This window comes from Mus pahari, chromosome 9 (assembly GCF_900095145.1).
Source record: "Mus pahari chromosome 9, PAHARI_EIJ_v1.1, whole genome shotgun sequence".
Classification (NCBI taxonomy): Eukaryota; Metazoa; Chordata; class Mammalia; order Rodentia; family Muridae; genus Mus; species Mus pahari.
Window position 1 is genome coordinate 6,045,951 of NC_034598.1, and position 20,805 is coordinate 6,066,755.

The following is a 20,805-nucleotide window of genomic DNA, read 5'->3' on the forward strand; positions in this document are numbered from 1 at the left end:
CCATCTGGTCCTGGGCTTTTTTTTTTGGTTGGGAGACTATTGATGACTGCTTCTATTTCTTTAAGGGACATGGGAATGTTTAGATCGTTAATGTGATCTTGATTCAACTTTGGTACCTGGTCTAGGAATTTGTCCATTTCATCCAGGTTTTCTAGTTTTGTTGAGTATAGCCTTTTGTAGTAGGATCTGATCGTGCTTTGGATTTCCTCAGGGTCTCTTGTTATGTCACCTTTTTCATTTCTGGCTTTGTTAATTAGGATACTGTCCCTGTGCCCTCTAGTTAGTCTGGCTAAGTAAGGGATTATCTATCTTGTTGATTTTTCTCAAAGAACCAGCTCCTGGTTTGGTTGATTCTTTGAATAGTTCTTTTTGTTGCCACTTGGTTGATTTCAGCCCTGAGTTTGATAATTTCCTGCCATCTACTCCTCTTGGGTAAATTTGCTTCCTTTAGTTCTAGGGTTTCTAGGTGTGCTGTCAGGTTACTAGTATGTGCTCTCTCTAGTTTCTTTTTGGAGGTTCTCAGGGCTATGAGTTTTCCTCTTATGACTGTCTTCATTGTGTCCCATAAGTTTGGGTATGTTGTGGCTTCATTTTCATTAAACTCTAAAAAGTCTTTAATTTCTTTCTTTATTTCATCCTTGACCAAGGAATCATTGAGTAGAGTGTTGTTGTGTTTCCACATGACTGTTGGCTTTCCATTATTTATGCTGTTATTGAATGTCAACCTTAGTCCGTGGTGATCTGATAGGATGCATGGGATAATTTCAATATTTTTGTACCTGTGGAGGCCTGTTTTGTGACCAATTATATGGTCAAATTTTGGAGAAGAACCATGTGGGGCTGAGAAGAAGGTATATCCTTTTGTTTTAGGATAAAATGTTCTATAGATATCTATTAAATCCATTTGTTTCATAACTTCTGTTAGTGTCCACGTGTCTCTGTTTAATTTCTGTTTCCAGGATCTGTCCATTGGTAAGAGTGGGGTGTTGTATTATTGTGTGAGGTGCAATGTGTCCTTTGAGCTTTACTAATGTTTCTGTAATAAATGTGGCTGTCCTTGTATTTGGAGCATTGATATTCAGAATTGAGAGTTCATCTTGGCAGATTTTACCTTTGATGAGTATGAAGTGCCCCTCCTTGTCTTTTTTCATAACTTTGGTTTAGAAGCCAATTTTATTCGATATTAGAATGGCTACTCCAGCTTGTTTCTTCAGACCATTTGCTTGGAAAATTGTTTTCCTGCCTTTCACTCTGAGGTAGTGTCTATCTTTTTCCCTGAGTTGGGTTTCCTGTAAGCAGCAAAATGTTGGGTCCTGTTTGTGTCACTAGTCTATGTCTTTTTATTGGGGGAATTGAGTCCATTGATGTTAAGAGAAAATAAAAGTAATTGTTTCTTCCTGTTATTTTTGTTGTTAAAGTTGGGATTCTGTTTTTTCTTCTGTCTTCTTTTAGGTTTGTTGAAGGATTACTTTCTTCTTTTTCTAGGGTGTAGTTTTCGTCCTTGTGTTGGTGTTTTCCCTTTATTATCCTTTGAAGGACTGGATTCGTGGATAGATATTGTGTCAATTTGGTTTTATCATGGAATATTTTGGTTTCTCCATCTATGGTAATTGAGAGTTTTGCTTGGTATAGTAGCCTGGGCTGGCATTTGTGTTCTATTAGGGTCTGTATAACATCTGTCCAGGATCTTCTGGCTTTCATAATCGCTAGTGAGAAGCGTGTTGTAATGCTAATAGGTTTGTCTTTATATGTTACTTAACCTTTTTCCCTTACTGCTTTTAATATTCTATATTTGTGTATTTGTTGTTCTGATTATTATGTTTCAGGAGGAATTTCTTTTCTGTTCCAGTCTATTTGGAGTTTTGTAGGCTTCTTGTATTTTCATGGGCATATCTTTCTTTAGGTTTGGGAAGTTTTCTTCTGTAATTTTGTTGAAGATATTTGCTGGCCCTTTAAGTTGAAAATCTTCATTCTCATCTACTCCTATTATCCATAGGTTTGTTTGGTCTTCTCATTGTGTCCTGGATTTCCTGGATGTTTTGAGTTAGGATCTTTTTGCATTTTGCATTTTCTTTGATTGTTGTGTCCATGTTCTCTATGGAATCTTCTGCACCTAAGATTCTCTCTTCAATATCTTGTATTCTGTTCCTGATGTCTATGGTTCCTGATTTCTTTCTTAGCATTTCTATCTCCAGAGTTGTCTCACTTTGGGTTTTCTTTATTGTTTCTTCTTCCTGTTTTAGGTCTTGGATGGTTTTGTTCAATTCNATCACCTGTTTAGCAGTGTTTTCCTGTAATTCTTTAAGGGATTTTTCTGTTTCCTCTTTAAGGACTNCTACCTGTTTAGCAGTGCTCTCCTGTATTTCTTTAAGTGAGTTATTAATGCCCTTCTTAATGTCCTCTACCAGCACCCTGAGATGTGATTTTAACTCCGAGTCTTGCTTTTCGGGTGTGTTGGGGCCTCCAGGGCTGGCTGAGGTGGGGGTGCTGGGCTCTGGGTGGTAGCTTCCGCGGCCCTCACTCTCACCTGTGCAGACTGGGCTCTAAGGGGCCCTGGGCACACGATCCCTTTTTATCATTTTTTATACTGAAAATAATTTATTTTGAAAAGATTTTCCCCTCTAGAAGTACTGCATCGAATTTTTAACATAATTTTGTAATAAAGACAAAAATAGTTGCAAATTCTGTTTTTTAGGTATGGTGATACATACCTATAATCCCATGTCCCAGGCCAGCCTGGGCTATATGTTTAGCTAGACACTGTCTTAAAACAAAACAAAACAAAACATCCACAAGACTTGGTGGTGTACATTTAATCCCCGCACTTGAAAGTCAGAGACAGGCGGATCCCTGTGAATCTGAGGCTCACCTTGTCTGCACCATGAATTCCAGGACAGCTAGGGCTATGTAGGGAGACCCTGTCTTGAAAAGAAACAAATTTTTTTCTACTGTGAGATTATATTTTTTCAGTGTTGCTAAGTATTTTCCCCTAAGGTACCTCTCTTATTAATGTTCATTTTTGTTATAACTCCTATATTTATCAATATAATTCTTTCACGTCTCAAAACATGTTAGTATACGAAGCCAGTTGTTAACTCTGGACTCTTCTCTCTAGCACTCAATTCATGAAGCATGGATTTGGTTTGGCTAGTGGACAGGGAGGCCAACCTACTTTGGGAATGATTTTTTCTGAAAGGTAAAGGGATATGTTGTGATAGGTCAGCTTGCTCTGCCCTTCTTTAGAAATGACATGAAGATTTTTGTGTGTATCTGTGGTTTAAAAAATTAACTTCTTTGTCCTGTTTTATGGAGGTGAGGGACCTGTAAAAGACAAGAGCCAGGCCTTGGGCATCCCAGCAGGCTTTCTGCCAGTGAGCTGTCTACCTCCAGCCAGATAACTTAGTGTTGGATGTCCACCAAATTCTCTTTAGGAAAGTGATAGAAAATCAAAGTTTCTTTGTGTTCTTCTTAAAACTTTAAAAAAAATTCAATAAAAAGTTACTAAAACCTTCATCCTCTATTACAAGCAAAGTTTCTGATCTTTCATTTTCATTTGTATCTCAGGCATGAGATACAAAATTTGCAACAGAAAAATTGGGATCTGCACCAGGTATCTATGCATTCTGAGAGGAATGGACAGTTACATGGTGTCTTCCTCTTTTTGTTTTTAGTGGCTCTGCAGGAACTAAGCAGTGTTTTCAGGTCAAAAAGAGTCAGTGAGAACAGTCTGTAGTTCTCACCAGAAGGAACGGTTGTCACCTGTGCCAGCTGGAACTCACTGCTCATGTGGGAGGAATGTTAGGGCCTCCAGCTCAGCACTGACTGAGGACAAGAAGAGGGAATGTCCTTGCCCACCTGTTAGTATGCTCACCTCCCCTTATCTAAAAATCATGTATGATTGTAGGGGGAAATGCTCATAGGCAGCTTATTTTAAATACTTATGAATTTTAGCGAATTCTTGTGTTGTCTTAATCATGTTTTAGCCAGATCCACATGCTAACTATTAAATATTTCTCACATATAAAATATGATTTTGAATAGATGGACAGTAAATGGCATCCGATTTATATGGTATCCATAGATTATCATTGTAGTTTTTCGTCCCATTATTTCATACACATTGTATCATGAATAATCATGAATTCATTTAATAGTCTCAGGTTTTCTCATTACTGCTGAAGTGTAAATTCCTGCATAAGAAAAATCTCAGATCCCAGCAACAACAACAACTTGGGAAGTTTGTACTAATTACTATATTTGTTGACATTCTTTCTTTACAGTTCTTTATTGTTGGAAGGTGTTGAACCCCTGAGTACATGTGAATTAGAAGTGGATGCTGTAGCTGCTGACATCTTAAATAGGCTGGACATTGAGGGTACGCACATGATTATTCCTAATATGCATTTTTACTCATAAAATGTAATGAGAAAGCAGAACAGAGGTGTTACTAGAGAAGGTAGGTACAGAAGGAGAAGGCAAGCTATCTTGAAGTTTGCTCTGTCTCCAATAGGAGGTATGCTGGCCGCCTCTGTTGCATTCACAAAACTACCTGGGAAAACCATCTTAAAGACTTGTTTGGGTTGTTGAGCTTCAGGGGTTTCAGTCCCTGGCCGTCTGGCTCATCATTTCCAGGTCTGTGATGAGACAGGGATGGCATGGCAGAGGGCATGATGAGCAACGTTGTGTGCCTCCCTCGTGGATGCTAATAGTCAGAAAGGGAGTGAGAGAAGATGCACGCTGCAGCACCCCTCTCCCCACAGCCTTCAGCTCTGCAGTGAATGGGTTCATTCGCTGCTTACCTCAGTGCCTGTCAAGTCCAGCCTGGGATTTAACAAGCCACTCTTCATGGAATGTTTCAGGTTTAATCACAATAGATAGTTATTTATATTGCTCATTTATATTTCCACTTACATTACTATGTTTACCTAAATAGGAAATAGAAATAGGTGGCACTAAATACAATTAGCCAGTATAAATTAATTTTACATACTCTGCCTTTTAATTGTTTATCTGCAGGTTATATGCCATGGACAGAAGTTTAGACTCATTTCTCTTCAGTGTTTGAATTTTACTTAGTTGGTGTGTGTGTGTGGACAGGGGGGAGGGGTGGTGGTAGGGTGGGGGTTCCATCCAAAAATTAAAAAGGAAGCACCATGATAAACTTGGAATTGAGATAATTTGCTCATTATAGCACACACCGCGTTTTTCTTAAATAATATCATCAGGCATGATGGTACGTGCCTTTAATCCCAGCACTGAGATGGCAGAGATAGGCAGATCTCTGTTGGGTCCCAGGCCAGCCTGGGTTACGTAATGAGTTCCAGGCCAGTCAGGGATGCACGGCAAACTAGCCCCCACTTTACTTATTAAAGTTCAAGAGTTTGTAGAGAAGAATATTTCACTTTGACCACGTAGTATTGTTGTGATTGCAGCTCAGATTGGTGGAAACCCTGGGCTGCAGGCCATATGGGAAGATGAAAAACAGCGGAGAAGAAACAGGAATGAAAGCTCTCAAGTCAGCCAGCCCGAGTCACAAGGTAAAGGCCCAGCAGTGCTCTGATGCTTCCAATGGGAAAACGGTCAGTGAGTGAGTTTGCCCTCAGCACTTGATGTTGTGTCTTAAATTACCCCTAACTTTTCTATGTAAATCTCCTGTAGTCATTGCTATACAACCAGTAAATCTTTATAATTATCTCCAAAATATCACTTTACTATAACCATCCCCTCTATCTCTGAGTTGTTCCTTTCCATCCTCAACTATATTCTTGTCTTCTTTTTCCAATTAAGGTACTGAAAACCATGGATCCCTGCTCAGAAACACCTTTTTATTTGTTCTGCTTTGAAATTGTTGGCCATGAAACATTGTCCTCACTGTTCTCTGAAACTGTCATATAAACGCACCTTGATTATCATGTGAAACTGAGGGAAATAGTCCTTCATAATTAAATGTTGTACTCTGAATTTGAGGGCTCACACACCATGGATGCAGCAAAATTTAAAACATAAAAGTGTAAAGGACAGCTCAGAGAACACATGTGATGAGTCTCTATTGAAACCCAGTCAAAAATTTACAGGTCACTGTAAAATCTAGCATGCCAGAAATGCATTGGTAAAATTTAAGTTTCTCTTTCTATGCTCTTTAAAATAAAAATGTATTTTACAAAGGAGGAAATTTCTAATTTCAGGGTACATGATGTATTTATAACTAGAGAGCAATAGTTTTGCTGTTGTTATTCTGTTTTGTTTTAGGTTATAAGTATAGAACTAACCCTGAAGTGGTGATGAGTTCTTCATTGTTTAATAGCCTCCACTTCTCTTTTGTATGATTCTAAAACAGGACTGCATTTAGATGGCGGGATATTGGTCAGGAGAAAGATGAATTGCTGTGATTTTCAAAGCTCCCTTAAGGAGAAAGGAAAAGTATTTCATCCACTTGCTATCTAATGTATTTTTTAAATTTAAAGATTGCAGATTTGTACCAGCAACAGAAAGTGAAAAAAAATTTCAGAAGAGACTTCAAGAAGTTCTCAAACAGAATGATTTCTCAGTGTAAGTTGTTATTTATTGGAGATCTCAGAGCTAAATTTACTGCTTTGTTAAATGTTTTATTATAAAAGTTATGTTTTAATGAAGCAGAACATTATCAGGATCTGTGGACTACAGCAATGGATCCCAAGAGTTCTCTGCTGAATTAACATTACACTCTGAGATTCTTTCTCCTGAAATGCTACCGTGTTCACCAGCTAATATGATAGAAGTCCACAAAGACACAGATTTGAGCAGAGGTGAGATTATCTGATTATCTTCTCAATTAAACAAAAAAATACTAAAACATTGTATTGGACACTTAAGTTAGTATTTGGCTGTTTCCTTGTTTGTTTTCCTCCTCAGAATAAATATGGATATAGCAAAATTTATTTCCTGTTCTTTAACCCTTTCTAAATCTTTAAAGATAAATACTATAGAAAAGTTTCTGTAAACTGTTATGATGTAAAATTTTGTGATGATTTTTTTATATATGTATGTCCACAGTATGTACTGTTACTTAATGTTTCAAATTTTATACAAAGCCACTATTGGCATAAATTAAGCAACTAGCATTTACATTCAAAATGTATTTTTTAACAGCCAATTGAGAAATAATTTGAATAGCACAAATTCATTCATTTTAAGTCTTTAATTATTATGTCTTTAATTATTCTAGAGTATATGAAATGCTATCTTACTGAGGTTTAAATTTTATTTCCCTCAATAATAGTGACTATCATCTTTTTATTATTATTATTATTATTTTCTTTATTTACATTTCAAATGCTATCCCAGAAGTTCCCTATACCCACCCCACCCCTGCTCCCCTACTCACCCACTCCCACTACTTGGCCCTGGCCTTCCCCTGTGCTGTGTCATATAAAGTTTACAAGACCAAGGGGCCTCTCTTCCCAATGATGGCCTATTAGGCCATCTTCTGCTACATATGCAGCTAGAGACACNAGCTCAGGGGGTACTGGTTAGTTCATATTGTTGTTNCACCTACAGGGTTGCAGCCCCCTNCAGNTNNTTGGGTACTTTCTCTAGCTCCTCCATTGGGGNCCCTGTGTTCCATCCAATAGCTGACTGTGAGCATTCACTTCTGTATTTGCCAGGCACTGGCATAGCCTCACAAGAGGCCACTATATCAGGGTCCCTTCAGCAGAATCTTGCTGGCATGTGCATTAGTATCTGGGTTTGGTGGCTGATGATGGGATGGATTCCGGGATGGGGTATTCTCTGGATAGTCCATCCTTTCATCTTAGCTCTAAATTTTACCTCTGTATCTATATCCTTTCATGGGTATTTTGTTCCTTATTCTAAGGAGGAATGAAGTATCCACACGATGGTCATCCTTCTTGGTTTTCTTGTGTTTTGCAAAATGTATCTTGGGTATTCTAAGTTTCTGGGCTAATATCTGCTTATCAGTGAGTGCATGACTATCATCTTTTTATGTCAACATCTTCACTTTGAAATTTATCATTGACTATTCACCTTAGCTGCTGACTGCCTCACTTTAATACTTTTTGGTCTCTCTACAAGTATTAGATCATTTTCACTTTTGCCCAAGGCTATGTGAAAATGCCCTCTCAATGGCTTTGTGTAATGTTTTCTCTGCAGACCACACGTGAATAGTTGGCTGATAAGGTGCGTGCAGAACCTATGTGTGCACAGAGTTGGTAGGTAAGAGTGTAGTGAAGGTTCTGTGGATTAGTCTCTTTGTTTCAGACGTGATGTGCTTTGGCAGGAGGACCCTTGATCACATTTAAGGTGCCAAACAATAGATTGAAATGAAATACAAAGAATGCATGCTACTGTGGTTCTTTGATGTGCAATTTTCCTATTTTAATCTTCACTTTCTGACTATCAGAAAGTTGAAGCAATTAAAGGCCATTTCCCATTAGGAAATCTTTTTTAAAGATTGTGTGTGTGTGTGTGTGTGTGTGTGTGTGTGTGTGTGTGTGTGTGTGTGTGCGTGCAGGTGTCCCCTCAAGCTGAAGTGATTAGGAGGTTATGAATTGCCTGATATTGTTGCTGGGGAGTGAACTCTCCGAGAGCATTAAGGACATAACTGCAGTGCCATCTCTCAAGTCCTGGACTCTTGTATAAGACTTCCTGATATTTTGTAGAGAAAAACTTCTTTTATTTCTCCCTATCAAAACTTACTCTGTAGGCAAATCCCCTTTTAAAGCTTATTTTATCCATCTTATTTCTTCCTTATGTTTTTTTAAATTCTTTAGTATTTTGCATGTTTTCAATTTTAATGTCATGTTTACCTACTTCTTCTGATGGTTTAGGTTTTGTACCTGGGGCCTGAATCCTTCTCTATCCTGATGTAAGGAAAGTTTCCTAAAGTAGTTATTCTAAGGCTTAGGTGTAGCTTCTACTTTGTTTTATGCTGCTGTTGTAAACACTATGACCAAGCGCAGCTTGGAGGAGGACAGACGGGTTTATTTCATCTCATGTTTCCAGGTAATAGTCCATGACTGAGGAAAGTAAGGGCAGGTACTCAAGCAGGAGTAGAAGCAAGGACCGTGAGGAGAGCTGCATCCTCTGGCTTCCTCAGCTGCCCCTCCTACACAGCAGAAGAAAGACCACCTGCCCACAGATGGCACTGCCCACAATGGGATGGACCTTCCTACAGCAATAAGTGATGGAGAAAGCATCCCTCAGACATGCCCTAGGCCAATTTGATCCAGGCAGTTCCCAGTTGATATGCCCTCAGATCACTGTAAATTGTGTTGGCAGCTGAAGCTCATTAGGAGACTTATAATCCTTTCAAGTAGACACATAAACCTATCACTTTTTGCCATAGCATTTTCTTTCTGGTTTATGTACAAGATCTTATATTACTTCGATTTAAAATAGTCTAACTTTTAAAAGCCCTACAGTATTTTAAATAAATTCCAACAATTTAAAAGTCTAGATTTTCTTTAAAAATCCTGAATTGTCTGTCTTCCTTTTCTCTATTGCCATTATAAAACTTCATGACCAAAGCAACTTGGAGAAGAAAGTGTTTGGGCTTACAGTTCCAGAGGTATAGGAGGCCATCACCATCATGGCAGGACAATGTACAGCAGGGCATCAGTAGAGAATCAGCTCTTAAACCATACCTCAAAGTTCACCGTGAAGTGAGACACTTCCTGCAACAAGGCTCTGCCTTCTAAGCCTTCTGTCTTGCTTTTCTTTTGCTGTGTTAAGATGCCATACCCAAGGCAACTTGTAGGTGAAACAATTTATTGGGGGCTTACAGTTTCAGAGAGTGAGCCTATAGCCACCATAGCAGGAAGCATGGCAGCAGGCAGGCATGGTACCCACTAGCAAATGAGAATCTACATCCTGATCCATAAGAATGAGGCACTGAGACAGAGGTGGATGGGGGGGAGGGAGGGAGGGAGGGGAGGGAAAGCATCAAAGCCCACCCCCAGTGACATACCTTTTCCAACAACCTGTAATCCTTCCCAAATAGCCAAACCTGGGAGCTGACTGGAACCATTCTCAGTCAACATATTATATTTCCCAAAAGAGACCCAGCAACTACAAAGTATTCAAATGCCCAAGATGATAGGGACCATCTCATTCTAGCCACCACAGTGTCTTAGCTAGGGGCACCTATAAGAACAACAAAACTCTGTAAATCTTTGTATGCAAAGAGGGAAGAACCATGACACAGTTAACAGTCAAATCAAAACCAAAATCCAATAATGTAAAGAACTCGATGCCCAACACCTGTGACCTCTTCGTGATCTTCTGGATTCCGAAGAGTGGGGTAGCTCCGGAGAGTGGGTTAGCTCCGGAGAGTGGGGTAGTTCTGGAGAGTGGGGTAGCTCCGGAGAGTGGGGTAGCTCCGGAGAGTGGGGTAGCTCCGGAGAGTGGGGTAGCTCCGGAGAGTGGGATAGCTCCGGAGAGTGGGATAGTTCTGCTTCTTTTTCTCTGCCATCCCAGGCACATGGGACATGTCTCAGAGACTCGTGTTGGCTGTACTTCAGACCTTGGTGGCAAATGCCTGGGTCCTGGCATTTCTGGCGTGCTGGACTTCCACTGCACCATCATCATCATCAATGGCTACTCTTGGCTGTCCAGGGATTCCAAATCTGCCACACAATGCTAGACTTCAGCTGTTCTCTGTGACCTCTTCAGTCTTGCATGTGACATGCATATTACCATGTGAAGGATGCTTAAGACTTCAAAACCAGTACCAGGCAGAGATAACTTAATAGGTGCCAGCTTGATACGCAGTCTTTCTCCCACTACCACTACAATTTGTATGTGCTGACATAAGAAAGTACTTAACAGAAGACTCCTCCCCATGATGCTGATCACATATTAATCATAGATGATTTTTCAGCCATAGCTAAGCAGCATCCACTGCTCCAGTAAAGCACAAGTTTTCCTTGCACTGATTCTTTTGTGTGTTTGTGACATTATAATTATAACATTGTCCCTTCCCCTTCCTCCCTCCAAACCGTCCGGCAAGCCTCTGCCCACATGTCTTCAAATTCACGGCCTCTTTTTTTTCACTAATTGTTATTGCATGTGTATATGTATATTTCTAAATATAGCCTTTCAGTCTGTATAATGTATGTATGTTTTCAGGGTTGCCCGTTTGGTACTGAACACCCAATTGGTGTGCTCTTTGCTGGGGAAGGCCACTCCAGCTTTTCTCAGTTGCCCATAGTTCTTTGTATAGGGTTTAGGTCTTACATTTCTACAGATTCTTAATAAAAATATATCACACAAATGGCCTCAATAGATTTTTGGGGGGATTCCTAGCTCTCCTCTGAAACTTCAGAAGCCATGTCTCCCAGTGTCTCCATTTCTCTGCACACTTTTTACCTTCTAAGCTCACTGTAGCTCATTAAGTCTAAGCACTCAGTGGCTTTACCATCCTAAGGTTCTGAATGCTTCTACCATCCTCCACAAACCCAGCATGGTCAGGCCCTTCACAGCAACTCTCTATTCTCAGGACCAATGTCTAGCCTAGTTTTAGTTTGATTTTTCTGTTTCTGTGATAAACAACTTGTAGAGAAAAGAGTTGGCTTCATTCCAGTGTCAGTTCATCACTGCTCAATGAAGAATTCTGGGCAGGAACTCAAGGCAGGATACTGGAGGCAGGAACTGAAGCAGAGTCCACAGGGGAACACTGCTTCCTGGCTTACACCCAGGTCCTTGTTTTGCATCCAGGGGTAGCATCACCCACAGTGAGTAGCACATGTATGCAGTGCCCATAAAGGCCAGAAGAGGGCATCAGACCACTTGAAACTGGGCGTATAGATTGTTTTCAGCTGCCATTTGGATGCTAGGTGCAAAAGCTGAATTTTCTGAAAGAATAGCAGGTTCTTTTAACTGCTGAATCATCTCTCATAGCCCCTTTCCCTCATATCTTAATTGTCTGCCACAACATCAAGAATGATACAGGATAAAAATTTTGATGATCAGGGTCTTCAAACCCAGCGCTTCTTTTTTTCCTTCCTTTTTCTTGTCTCCTCCTATTCTCTTCCTCATCTTCCAACTTTCTTCCACCTCTTCCTCCTTTCTTGGTTTTTTTCTTTGAGGTTGCTTGTATTTTTTTTTAATTTTTGTTTTCAGCCTGGGCTAGTCTAGCACTTTCTGTGTAAGTCTGGAATTGGGGTGGTCTTTATGTCCCTGTCTTCTCAATATTGGCATTGTAGGTATGGAGATGTTTTAACAATTCACTAAGGCTGAAGTTTACATAGGATCATGGTAAATGTACTTTAGGTTAGTAGCCTTTGTTGTTCTTATTTTGATAGAAGTTGTAGCCACTTAATATATGATGAATATTAAATTGAGATTTACTAATTTTCTGAATATATTGAAATTAGTCTTTTATACTTTTATTAGGGTGAGTTATGTTTTTTTTGAACATTGATTTATTTATTTTTCTAATAATTTTCTTAGAATTGTATGTATCAGTGAAAAAGAGCCGCACTTTCCTCATTAAGTGCGTTTTCCTCATTAAGGTGTAAGGGTTCATAGATAAACTCTGCAGCCACACCAGATGCTGGCATTGTGTCAGGGGCTTCCCTTGTAAGGTGCTACTTAGCTGTTCTGCTGTTCTCCTGTCCTGCTCTGAGTCTGTTTTTATACCATTTCCCCAAGACATTACCCATTGCACCTGAGTTTTCCATGGTTTAGCACAAAGCTGTTGGTAGTAGCATTTAAGATTTTTACCTGTAGCATTCTTTGTACTGTGTATTTATGCTTTTCCCATAACTACTTTGATCATTGTTTGTAATTATCTGTATCATCATCGGCTTCAGACGGCCAGGATTTGTTTTTAACCAAATGCTTATTTTAGAAAGCTGTTTTCTAGGTTTTGATTAATTACTCTGTCTTAGATCTACTATTTTGTAGTATATTTTATATAAAAATATTTTTCCTATTTAACTCTCTAATAAATCAAAAGCATTTAAGTGTCAAGTCTGTTTAAATGTCTAAACAAAAACTATTTTTCCAGTTAGTTGTAATACTTCCAGTTAGCTGCTGATTTTGTATGTGTAGTCAGTCTCTCCCTCCCTCTTCCCCTCCCTTTAATATATGCTTTTTCTCATCCTTCTCTCCCTTACTAGATTCTAATATGGGGTTCTCAGAATTATTGATTCTTTTGGGGCTTTAGACTCTCTTTTACATGTTGAAAGAAACTATTTTTAGGTAACAAAAATGGGAAGAATTTTGAAATGGGAAGCTTTTGAAAAATATACAATTAATGCAAAAAGGAATTTACTTGTTTTTGAACCACAGAGTATAAAAAACTTTATTGTTTGAGATCTGAGAGTGGTCATACCTGCCTATATTCCCAGCATTTAGGAATGGAAGCAGATTATCAAAAGTTAAGATCATAACAAGTTAGGGGCCAGATGAGACTACAGGAGATCTTATCAGAAAACACAAGAACAAACACACACACACACACACACACATTGTGTGTCTCAATACTGATTTTTATCAGAATACTATAACTGTATGGGTATAATAAAAATGCAGAAGAATTTTTAAGTATTTGGTGATCTGTAAATTCCTGCTGCTTTGGCTTTTGTTGTTTCTGTTGTTGAGAAGGTCTCACTGTGTATATAGGTCTAGCTTGACTGGAACTCACTGAGTAGACCAGGCTGGTCCTGAACTCAAGGAGATTTGTCTGCATATGTATGCCTCCCCTCTGCTGGGATCAAAGATGTGTGTTACAGTGTCCAGCTTGCTTTTTTATTTTTACTTTTTAAAATACATGTGATTGATGATATTCTTTGGGTTATTTTTTAATACATTCATCTTGCATTTTTAGTTAATATATTTCAGTAATATTTCAAAACATTAAGGTAAATTTATACTGTAATATTCTATAATTTTGTACAAGTTCTATGTTGTGTAAGTTGATAGGTTTCAGAACCACGGCATTGCCTTAGTGCTCTCGTCCTCTTTGTCATTTTAAGGTAATACTAAACACAAAGCAGAAGAAGCACTTATTAATGAAGAAGCAATTTTGAACCTCATAGAAAATAGTCAGACTTTTCAGCCTTTGACTCAGAGACTGAGTGAGACACCAGTTTTCAGTAAGTAACAACATTACCTTAAATGTGTCATGTTTTAATCAAAGTAAGTTTCTGGTTTTTTTCCTTTGATTTGAAGAAGTGAACATTTCATATTAAGTAAATGCTGAGTATAAAAATTAGTTATCATATTAGATCAAGTAATTCTATGTTTTCTCCTCATTTTTCCTTAAAAAAAATAAACAACTGTGAAAGAACTATAGTTCTTGAACTATATTGAATAAAAGCATATTGCTTTAGGGGTAAAACAAATTTATTATTTTTCTATTTTCTATGTGTGTAGTATGCATACAAATGTACATGTTCTAACATGTGTAAGGATAAGCATGGATGTGTGTCCATGCATCTGGAGGCTCCAGAACAATGTCAGAACATCCTTAATCGTTCTTCAACCTTACTCACCAAGACAGAGTCTGTCAAACCCACAACTCACTGATATGGCTCGTCTTGGTAGCCAGCCTGCTCTGAAGTGCCCTTCTTTACCTCCAGGGCAAGAGCTACTGGCGGGCCCTACAGGTGGACTGCTCTGCCCTCCAATATTATAAGAGTTCCTGAAGGAGGTCTAAACTCTGCTCCTAACACTTGCAGAGTAAGTGTACACTAGCTCCCCAGGAACCAAACACTCAAGTTACAATACTATCCCAATGAAGCATAGTCATAAAATTGTGGGTACTTCTTTGTAGTAGGAGGAGGTTCTGAAGAAGCACAGTGTCATGACAGTGTTTGAGTGTTGTTTTACCTCCTTGATGCACTTCAGCCATAAGCCAGTTAGCTTTGTGTCTCAGAGTGCTTGGTATCACCAATGTTATGCTGCTTCCTTGTTTGTCCCTTTAAGTTTTTATATTGCATATTTGAATTTTTTATGTATTCTTGGTATCAATCCCATTATATAAAAACTTCATTGAGAAGGTATTTTCACAAAAGCTAATGTGGAAAAGAAATGAAGGGAGATTCCCAACACCCACCTTAGACCTCTACTTGCACATGCACAGACACCTGCACACACATTTGCACCCATACCACACACAGAAACATAAAAGAGGAAAAAAAATATGTGTGTCACGACAGCAGGTGTGCCAGTTGGTTTGGGGAGGCACTGAGAGGAAAGAGGAGGAAAAGGTAACGGAAACGTGGTGAAGCGATATGAACCATCAGTTCATATGCTGACTCACAGAGTGGAAGTCAGAGGTGTAAAACCATCAGAATGCTTTCAGCTTTCTTGCATATACATGTGATAATGGAATTAATGGGTTATGTAGTGTGGATATAGGGGAAAATAAACTCAGTCTCTCCTATATTCCTCACCACAACAGTCAACACAGAACAAGTCTGTGACTGGATGTCTAGGCATTTCCCACATACCAAGCAAGCTTCAGTTTTGGAATGGATATCTCCTTGATGTTCTCTAACTCAATGCAGTTCTAACCTGCATCAACCTGGAGACTATATCAGATTCCACAGGTGAGGGCTCCCATTCCCCTTCCCCAGGCTCAATAAATTTGATTGAGCAGATCACCAAACTAGGGCAAGCAGACTTATTACTGAATTAATTAAAAGCTCTTACAAAGGTTACCAATAACAGCCAGAATCAATGAGTAAGTCAGGGGATAGGAGAAAATGCACAGAGCTCCCATGTTTATGCCAGCTTCCAGGAACATACCTATCCGCGTGTGTGTGTGTGTCTGTGTGTGTTTTGTTATTGTTGTTGTACGTTGTTTTTGTTTGTTTGTTTACTTAAACTTTCAGAAATGTATATATTGTACACTGAATATATCCTCCTCATTCTTGGTAATTCCTTTTTCCTCACCTCACCTTCCCTCCTGTAAGTCCATTTAGATCAGCGGTTCTCAACCTGTAAGTCATGTCCCCTTTGAGGTTGAAATGACCCTCTTACAGGGGTCACCTAAAACCATTAGAAAACACATTACAATTCATAACAGTAGCAAAATTACAGCTTTGAAGCAGCAAAAAGGTTGGGGTCACAACAGTAGAAAAGGGTTGCAGCATTAGGAAGGTTGAGAGCCATTGGTTTAGTCAGTTTTACTTCTACTTTCAAATAGTGTGTGTGTGTGTCTGTCTGTCTGTCTGTCTGTCTGTCTATCTGTATGTCTGTGCGAGAGAGATAGATTGAGAGTTTAGATTTTATGTGTCTGTATAAAATCTGGGAACCACAAATGGAAGAAAATGTGCCGTGTTTGGGGTCTGTGAACATTTCATTCTGTGGGCATGACTGATTGCCCACTGTGATGAAGTCAACTATCAGTTACTCTGACTACACTGCAGGTTGACGGTGGAACTGAGATGCAGCTCCAGTCTTGCCTTTCACTTTCTGGTTGTCAATACCCATCCTGTCATATTTAGCATATTAAAAGACACTTTGAAGATTACAAGGATACATCTAAAGTATGCCAGAAATTAAGGAAAAGTTACAACCTGAGCAGTAGTAAATTAAGATCCCAGTTTCATCACAACCTTTTCAATACTTTATATTATGTGACTTTGTAACTTTAAGGATCTTAGCATTTATAGTATGGCTTCATAAAAATTGAACTATTAGCTATTTTAACGATTCTCAACTATCTTTTATTTTGCTTTCCTGCGAGTATAGTTGAAGTAAAGGATAAGATGTTTACATGAGTATCTCTTATACTTAGCTACCACTGCTTTGGATGTAGTTAACTTTGAACTCTCAGGGCCATATTTTCTTTACTGCTCTTCATACTTAAGTAAGCCTGGGAAATTCTTTAAAAGCACCAATCCCTGAGTACTGCTCCAGAAACTCTCGTAATAGATGAAAGATGGAATCTGAAAATCTTCATTTAAATGAAGTCACTAAATTCTTGTCATTCAGTGGTCGAAGGCACTCATTTTGATCAGAGAGCTACAGCATTATCACCTGAGCCTTTGCACCAGTTACAGTCTTATAGTATGTGTCAGTGTTCATTGCACTGTTTCGGGATGGGTCTCAATTGTTAGAGCATTTAGAAACCTTATGCTGTTTTTTTGGTGATTGATTTGCTTGTTTTATAGTGGACAGTAGTCCTGATGAGTCGCTGGTCCATCTTCTTGCTGGTTTGGAAAGTGATGGATATCAAGGAGAAAAGAATAGGATGCCATTACCATGTCACTCCTTTGGAGAATCGCAAAACCCCCAAAATAGTGACGATGAAGAGAACGAACCACAGATTGAGAAGGAGGAGATGGAGCTTAGTGTGGTGATGTCCCAGAGATGGGACAGTGATATTGAAGACCATTGTGCCAAAAAGAGGTGATTTCTCTTAAAAGTTATTTCAGTTACTCTAACACATACCTTTTGTCACTGCTGCACTTCAGTAAAAATTTATTGTTATTATTCATACTGTAAAATGCCCTGTGAACTAAGTTGACTTTCAAAATCTCCTTTAAATAATGACTTTTTTCATGTAGCATATATTTAATATTCCAAGAAGTATCATGTTCTGCTACATTAAAACAAACAAACAAACAAACCTAGAAACAATGTGTTTTATATAGAGTACCGATGCATATAAGGACAAGTGGGTAAAACTAAAGCTCCTCCTTACCATAGAACTCGGAAAGTAATTCCCAAGAGTAACTGTTAACAGAGCTAAGTAGCCCTGTGCAAAGTCCACTTAAAAATAAGTGACTCTCATATCTGATTAGCCTGAGTTAATTACACAGTAAATAGAAGCAAATAGCTGACCAGGTGACACATGCCTATACCAGCCAAGGCTACAAAGTGAGAACCTATCTCAAAATAAAGTGTCTGAAGCACTGTTATTCTGGTTTAAGATCAGTCAGTAAGAACCACATGTGATGGTGTGCGTGTTGAATTCCTGCACTTATGTAGCAAGGTAAATGGGTCTCTGTGAGTAAGAGGGTGTCCTGGCTTACACAGTAAGTGCCAGGCCAGATAGAGCTACAGAATAAGACCCTGTGTCTCAAAAGAAAGAAACAAGCAGAACTGATGTATTATTCAGGGTTCGCTAAAGGAGTAGAAATGATAGCAGGGATGTCTATTTATGTTTATAATGAGTACATATAATGTATAATATATATTAAGGGGAATGCATTGGATTGGCCTACAGGATTTAAGTCTTACACTCGAGAAACCGAGAATCTGGTGGTCACTCAGTCTGTGAGGCTGATGTCTCAGCAGCCCCAGTCTGCTGTTGACTGCCAGCAGGCTTCCTGGATAGTCTACATTGGATGGACATGCTGGAAACAGTGAGGGCAAGCAGGCAAAAAGCAAGTTCTCGTCCATATCTGGGGTGCCACCAGAGAGTGCTGCCCACATTTAGGGTGGGACTTCCTGTTTCCAATAATCTGATCAGAAAAATCCTTCACAGTATGGCCCAGAGATAGACATTTCAGTGGATAGATGGCATTGCGGTTAGTGGAGCAGCCTCTGGGAGCTTGAGTAGTTTGAGTCTGCCTCTAAAACTCAAACATTTATGACCATATTAGAGAGAAATTGAATAATAGAAACAGAAAGAAATTTGTTAAATGTATATTAAATGTTATGTTTAGCCATGTATATCACAGTTTAAGAAGAAAGAAAATAAAGGGAATGAAAAGGAAGGCTAGAAAGATTGGTGAACACTTATTTTTTATTTTATTTTTTACTTTTTGTTTCTTGTTTTTTTCGAGACAGGGTTTCTCTGTGCACTCCTGGCTGTCCTGGAACGCACTCTGTAGACCAGGCTGGCCTCGAACTCAGAAATCCGCCTGCCTCTGCCTCCCAAGTGCTGGGATTACAGGCGTGCACCACCATTGCCTGGCCAAACACTATCATTTGTGAAGAACATTTGAATAGAGATCAAATGTACCTTTTTGGTCTAATTAGGTAACTAAGGGAGAAGTGATCAACATTTATAGATGGAAGATTAACATGTAGAAAATGGCACATACCCATTCCTTATGTGGCAGAGGATAATGCATGAATACTTCATGGAAATTGAAAATATTCATATGATTATGATATCAAAAAGCAGTTAGCTGCTAAGAGAGTCGGTAGTAGGAGGGCTATTTGTATGAGACCGCAAGCTCCTGATGCAGAGAATATCAAAACAGAGATCGTATCATTTATTAAATTAAGATTTTTTGCATCAGACAGCACATTTGATTAAAGTATAGCCAGGCGTGGTGGTGCATGCCGTCATTATATGATGTCTGATGTAATGTTTCTTTTAGCACATAACGCTGATTTTATGACAAATTGTGATTGTAAAAGGCTTAAAGGGGAAACTATTCTGTGTATAATAAAGAGATGTTTTCAATCAACTGATGCCAGAGGGAACAAGTTGGGTATGGAAAGAAAGACTTTGAGCATCTAGTTGGGAGTGAAAGTATCAGACTAACATAAATATGGGATATAACTTAGAGAATCTAAACCTCAATTCATCTAAAACTTTCAGGAACCTTGCAACTCAGTTACCATATTGCCTTCTAGCTCTTATTAGGTCACTGCTTCTTTCTCTTGAGAAAATCTCTCTCTCTTTTTTGGTTTTTTTGAGACAGGGTTTCTCTGTATAGCTCTGGCTGTCCTGGAACTCACTTTGTAGACCAGGCTGGCCTCAAACTCAGAAATCCTCCTGCCTCTGCCTCCCGAGTGCTGGGATTAAAGGCGTGCGCCACCACGCCCGGCTTAGATTTGAATGCCCCATCTCACCTTTCTTGATTTTCATTTCATAGTTTAGTGATTCCTGTATGAATACCTTAAAATATATTAGGATGCTACATTTTTAGAAGTCACCTAATTCTCATTTGTTATATTTGTGTATATCCTATGCACAGATAGCTTGAGGGGAGAACGTGAGCAAGGGCATGACTAGATAGGATAATAATCCAAGATGTTGTGGCTATAATGTAAGAATTATATTCTGGGCAGTGGTAGCTCAGGCCTTTAATCCTAGCACTCAGGAGGCAGAGGCAGATGGATCTCTATGAGTTTGAGGCCAGCTTGGTCTACATAGCGAGTTCCCAAAGAGCCAGGGAAACCTATCTTGACCAAAAGAAAATAGAAAAAAAAAATAATTATGATGCCTTCTATGTCACATGAATGAGATAATAAATCCTGTTTATGGTAACTTTTTCCTGTAGCACTGCATGTTAATAAAGCAAAATAAACCTCTTTTTCTTTTTAAAATGCTACTTTCATATCTTTATATTTTTTAGTGTCATAATCAGGTCAGAAAATTTGCATCTAAGATGCACCTTTTTCTTTTAAGATCTTACTTACTTTTATTTTATGTGTCTGAGTGTTAGCCTGCACATGTATCTGTAATCACATGCATGTGTTGCCTACAGAAACAGAAGAGAGTGTCAGATGCCCTGAACCTGGAGACCCAGACAGTTGTGAGCCATCATGTGGGTGCTGGGACTGAACCTAGGACCCAGTGTGTTTAACCGCTAAACCACCTCTCCAGCCCCAGATGCCTCATTTTCTAATGACCGTATTCACCAATAAGTTGTAATGCCCTCTAGGTCACTGTGCAGGAATGCCCACAGAAGTTCTACTGAAGAAGATGACTCGTCCTCAGAAGAGGAAATGGAGTGGACTGATAATAGTTTGCTTTTTGCCAATCTCTCTATACCTCAGTTAGATGGAACTGCAGATGAAAATAGTGGTAAGAAAACAAACCTATTGTATTTGGTTATTTAATGACTCAAAATGTATTTTATTTGTGACATATTTGTATTGTTTAAGTGA

General features: G+C 38.9%; 1 protein-coding gene across 6 annotated transcripts in view; it reads left to right on the top strand.

Moving 5' to 3' along the window:
• Rev3l (REV3 like, DNA directed polymerase zeta catalytic subunit) overlaps positions 1-20,805 on the top strand; it is a 159,074-nt gene that overhangs the window by 80,920 nt on the left and 57,349 nt on the right. For 4 of the 6 annotated variants that reach the window (XM_029542501.1, XM_029542499.1, XM_029542500.1 and 1 more), the window contains 7 exons: positions 4,281-4,375; positions 5,433-5,537; positions 6,465-6,549; positions 6,634-6,785; positions 13,977-14,096; positions 17,124-17,361; positions 20,580-20,722. In XM_029542501.1, coding sequence (XP_029398361.1) covers positions 4,281-4,375; positions 5,433-5,537; positions 6,465-6,549; positions 6,634-6,785; positions 13,977-14,096; positions 17,124-17,361; positions 20,580-20,722 — 938 coding nt within the window. The remainder of the gene's footprint in view (positions 1-4,280; positions 4,376-5,432; positions 5,538-6,464; positions 6,550-6,633; positions 6,786-13,976; positions 14,097-17,123; positions 17,362-20,579; positions 20,723-20,805) is intronic. The other 2 variants (XM_029542503.1, XM_021205182.1) reach the window with 1 other exon arrangement.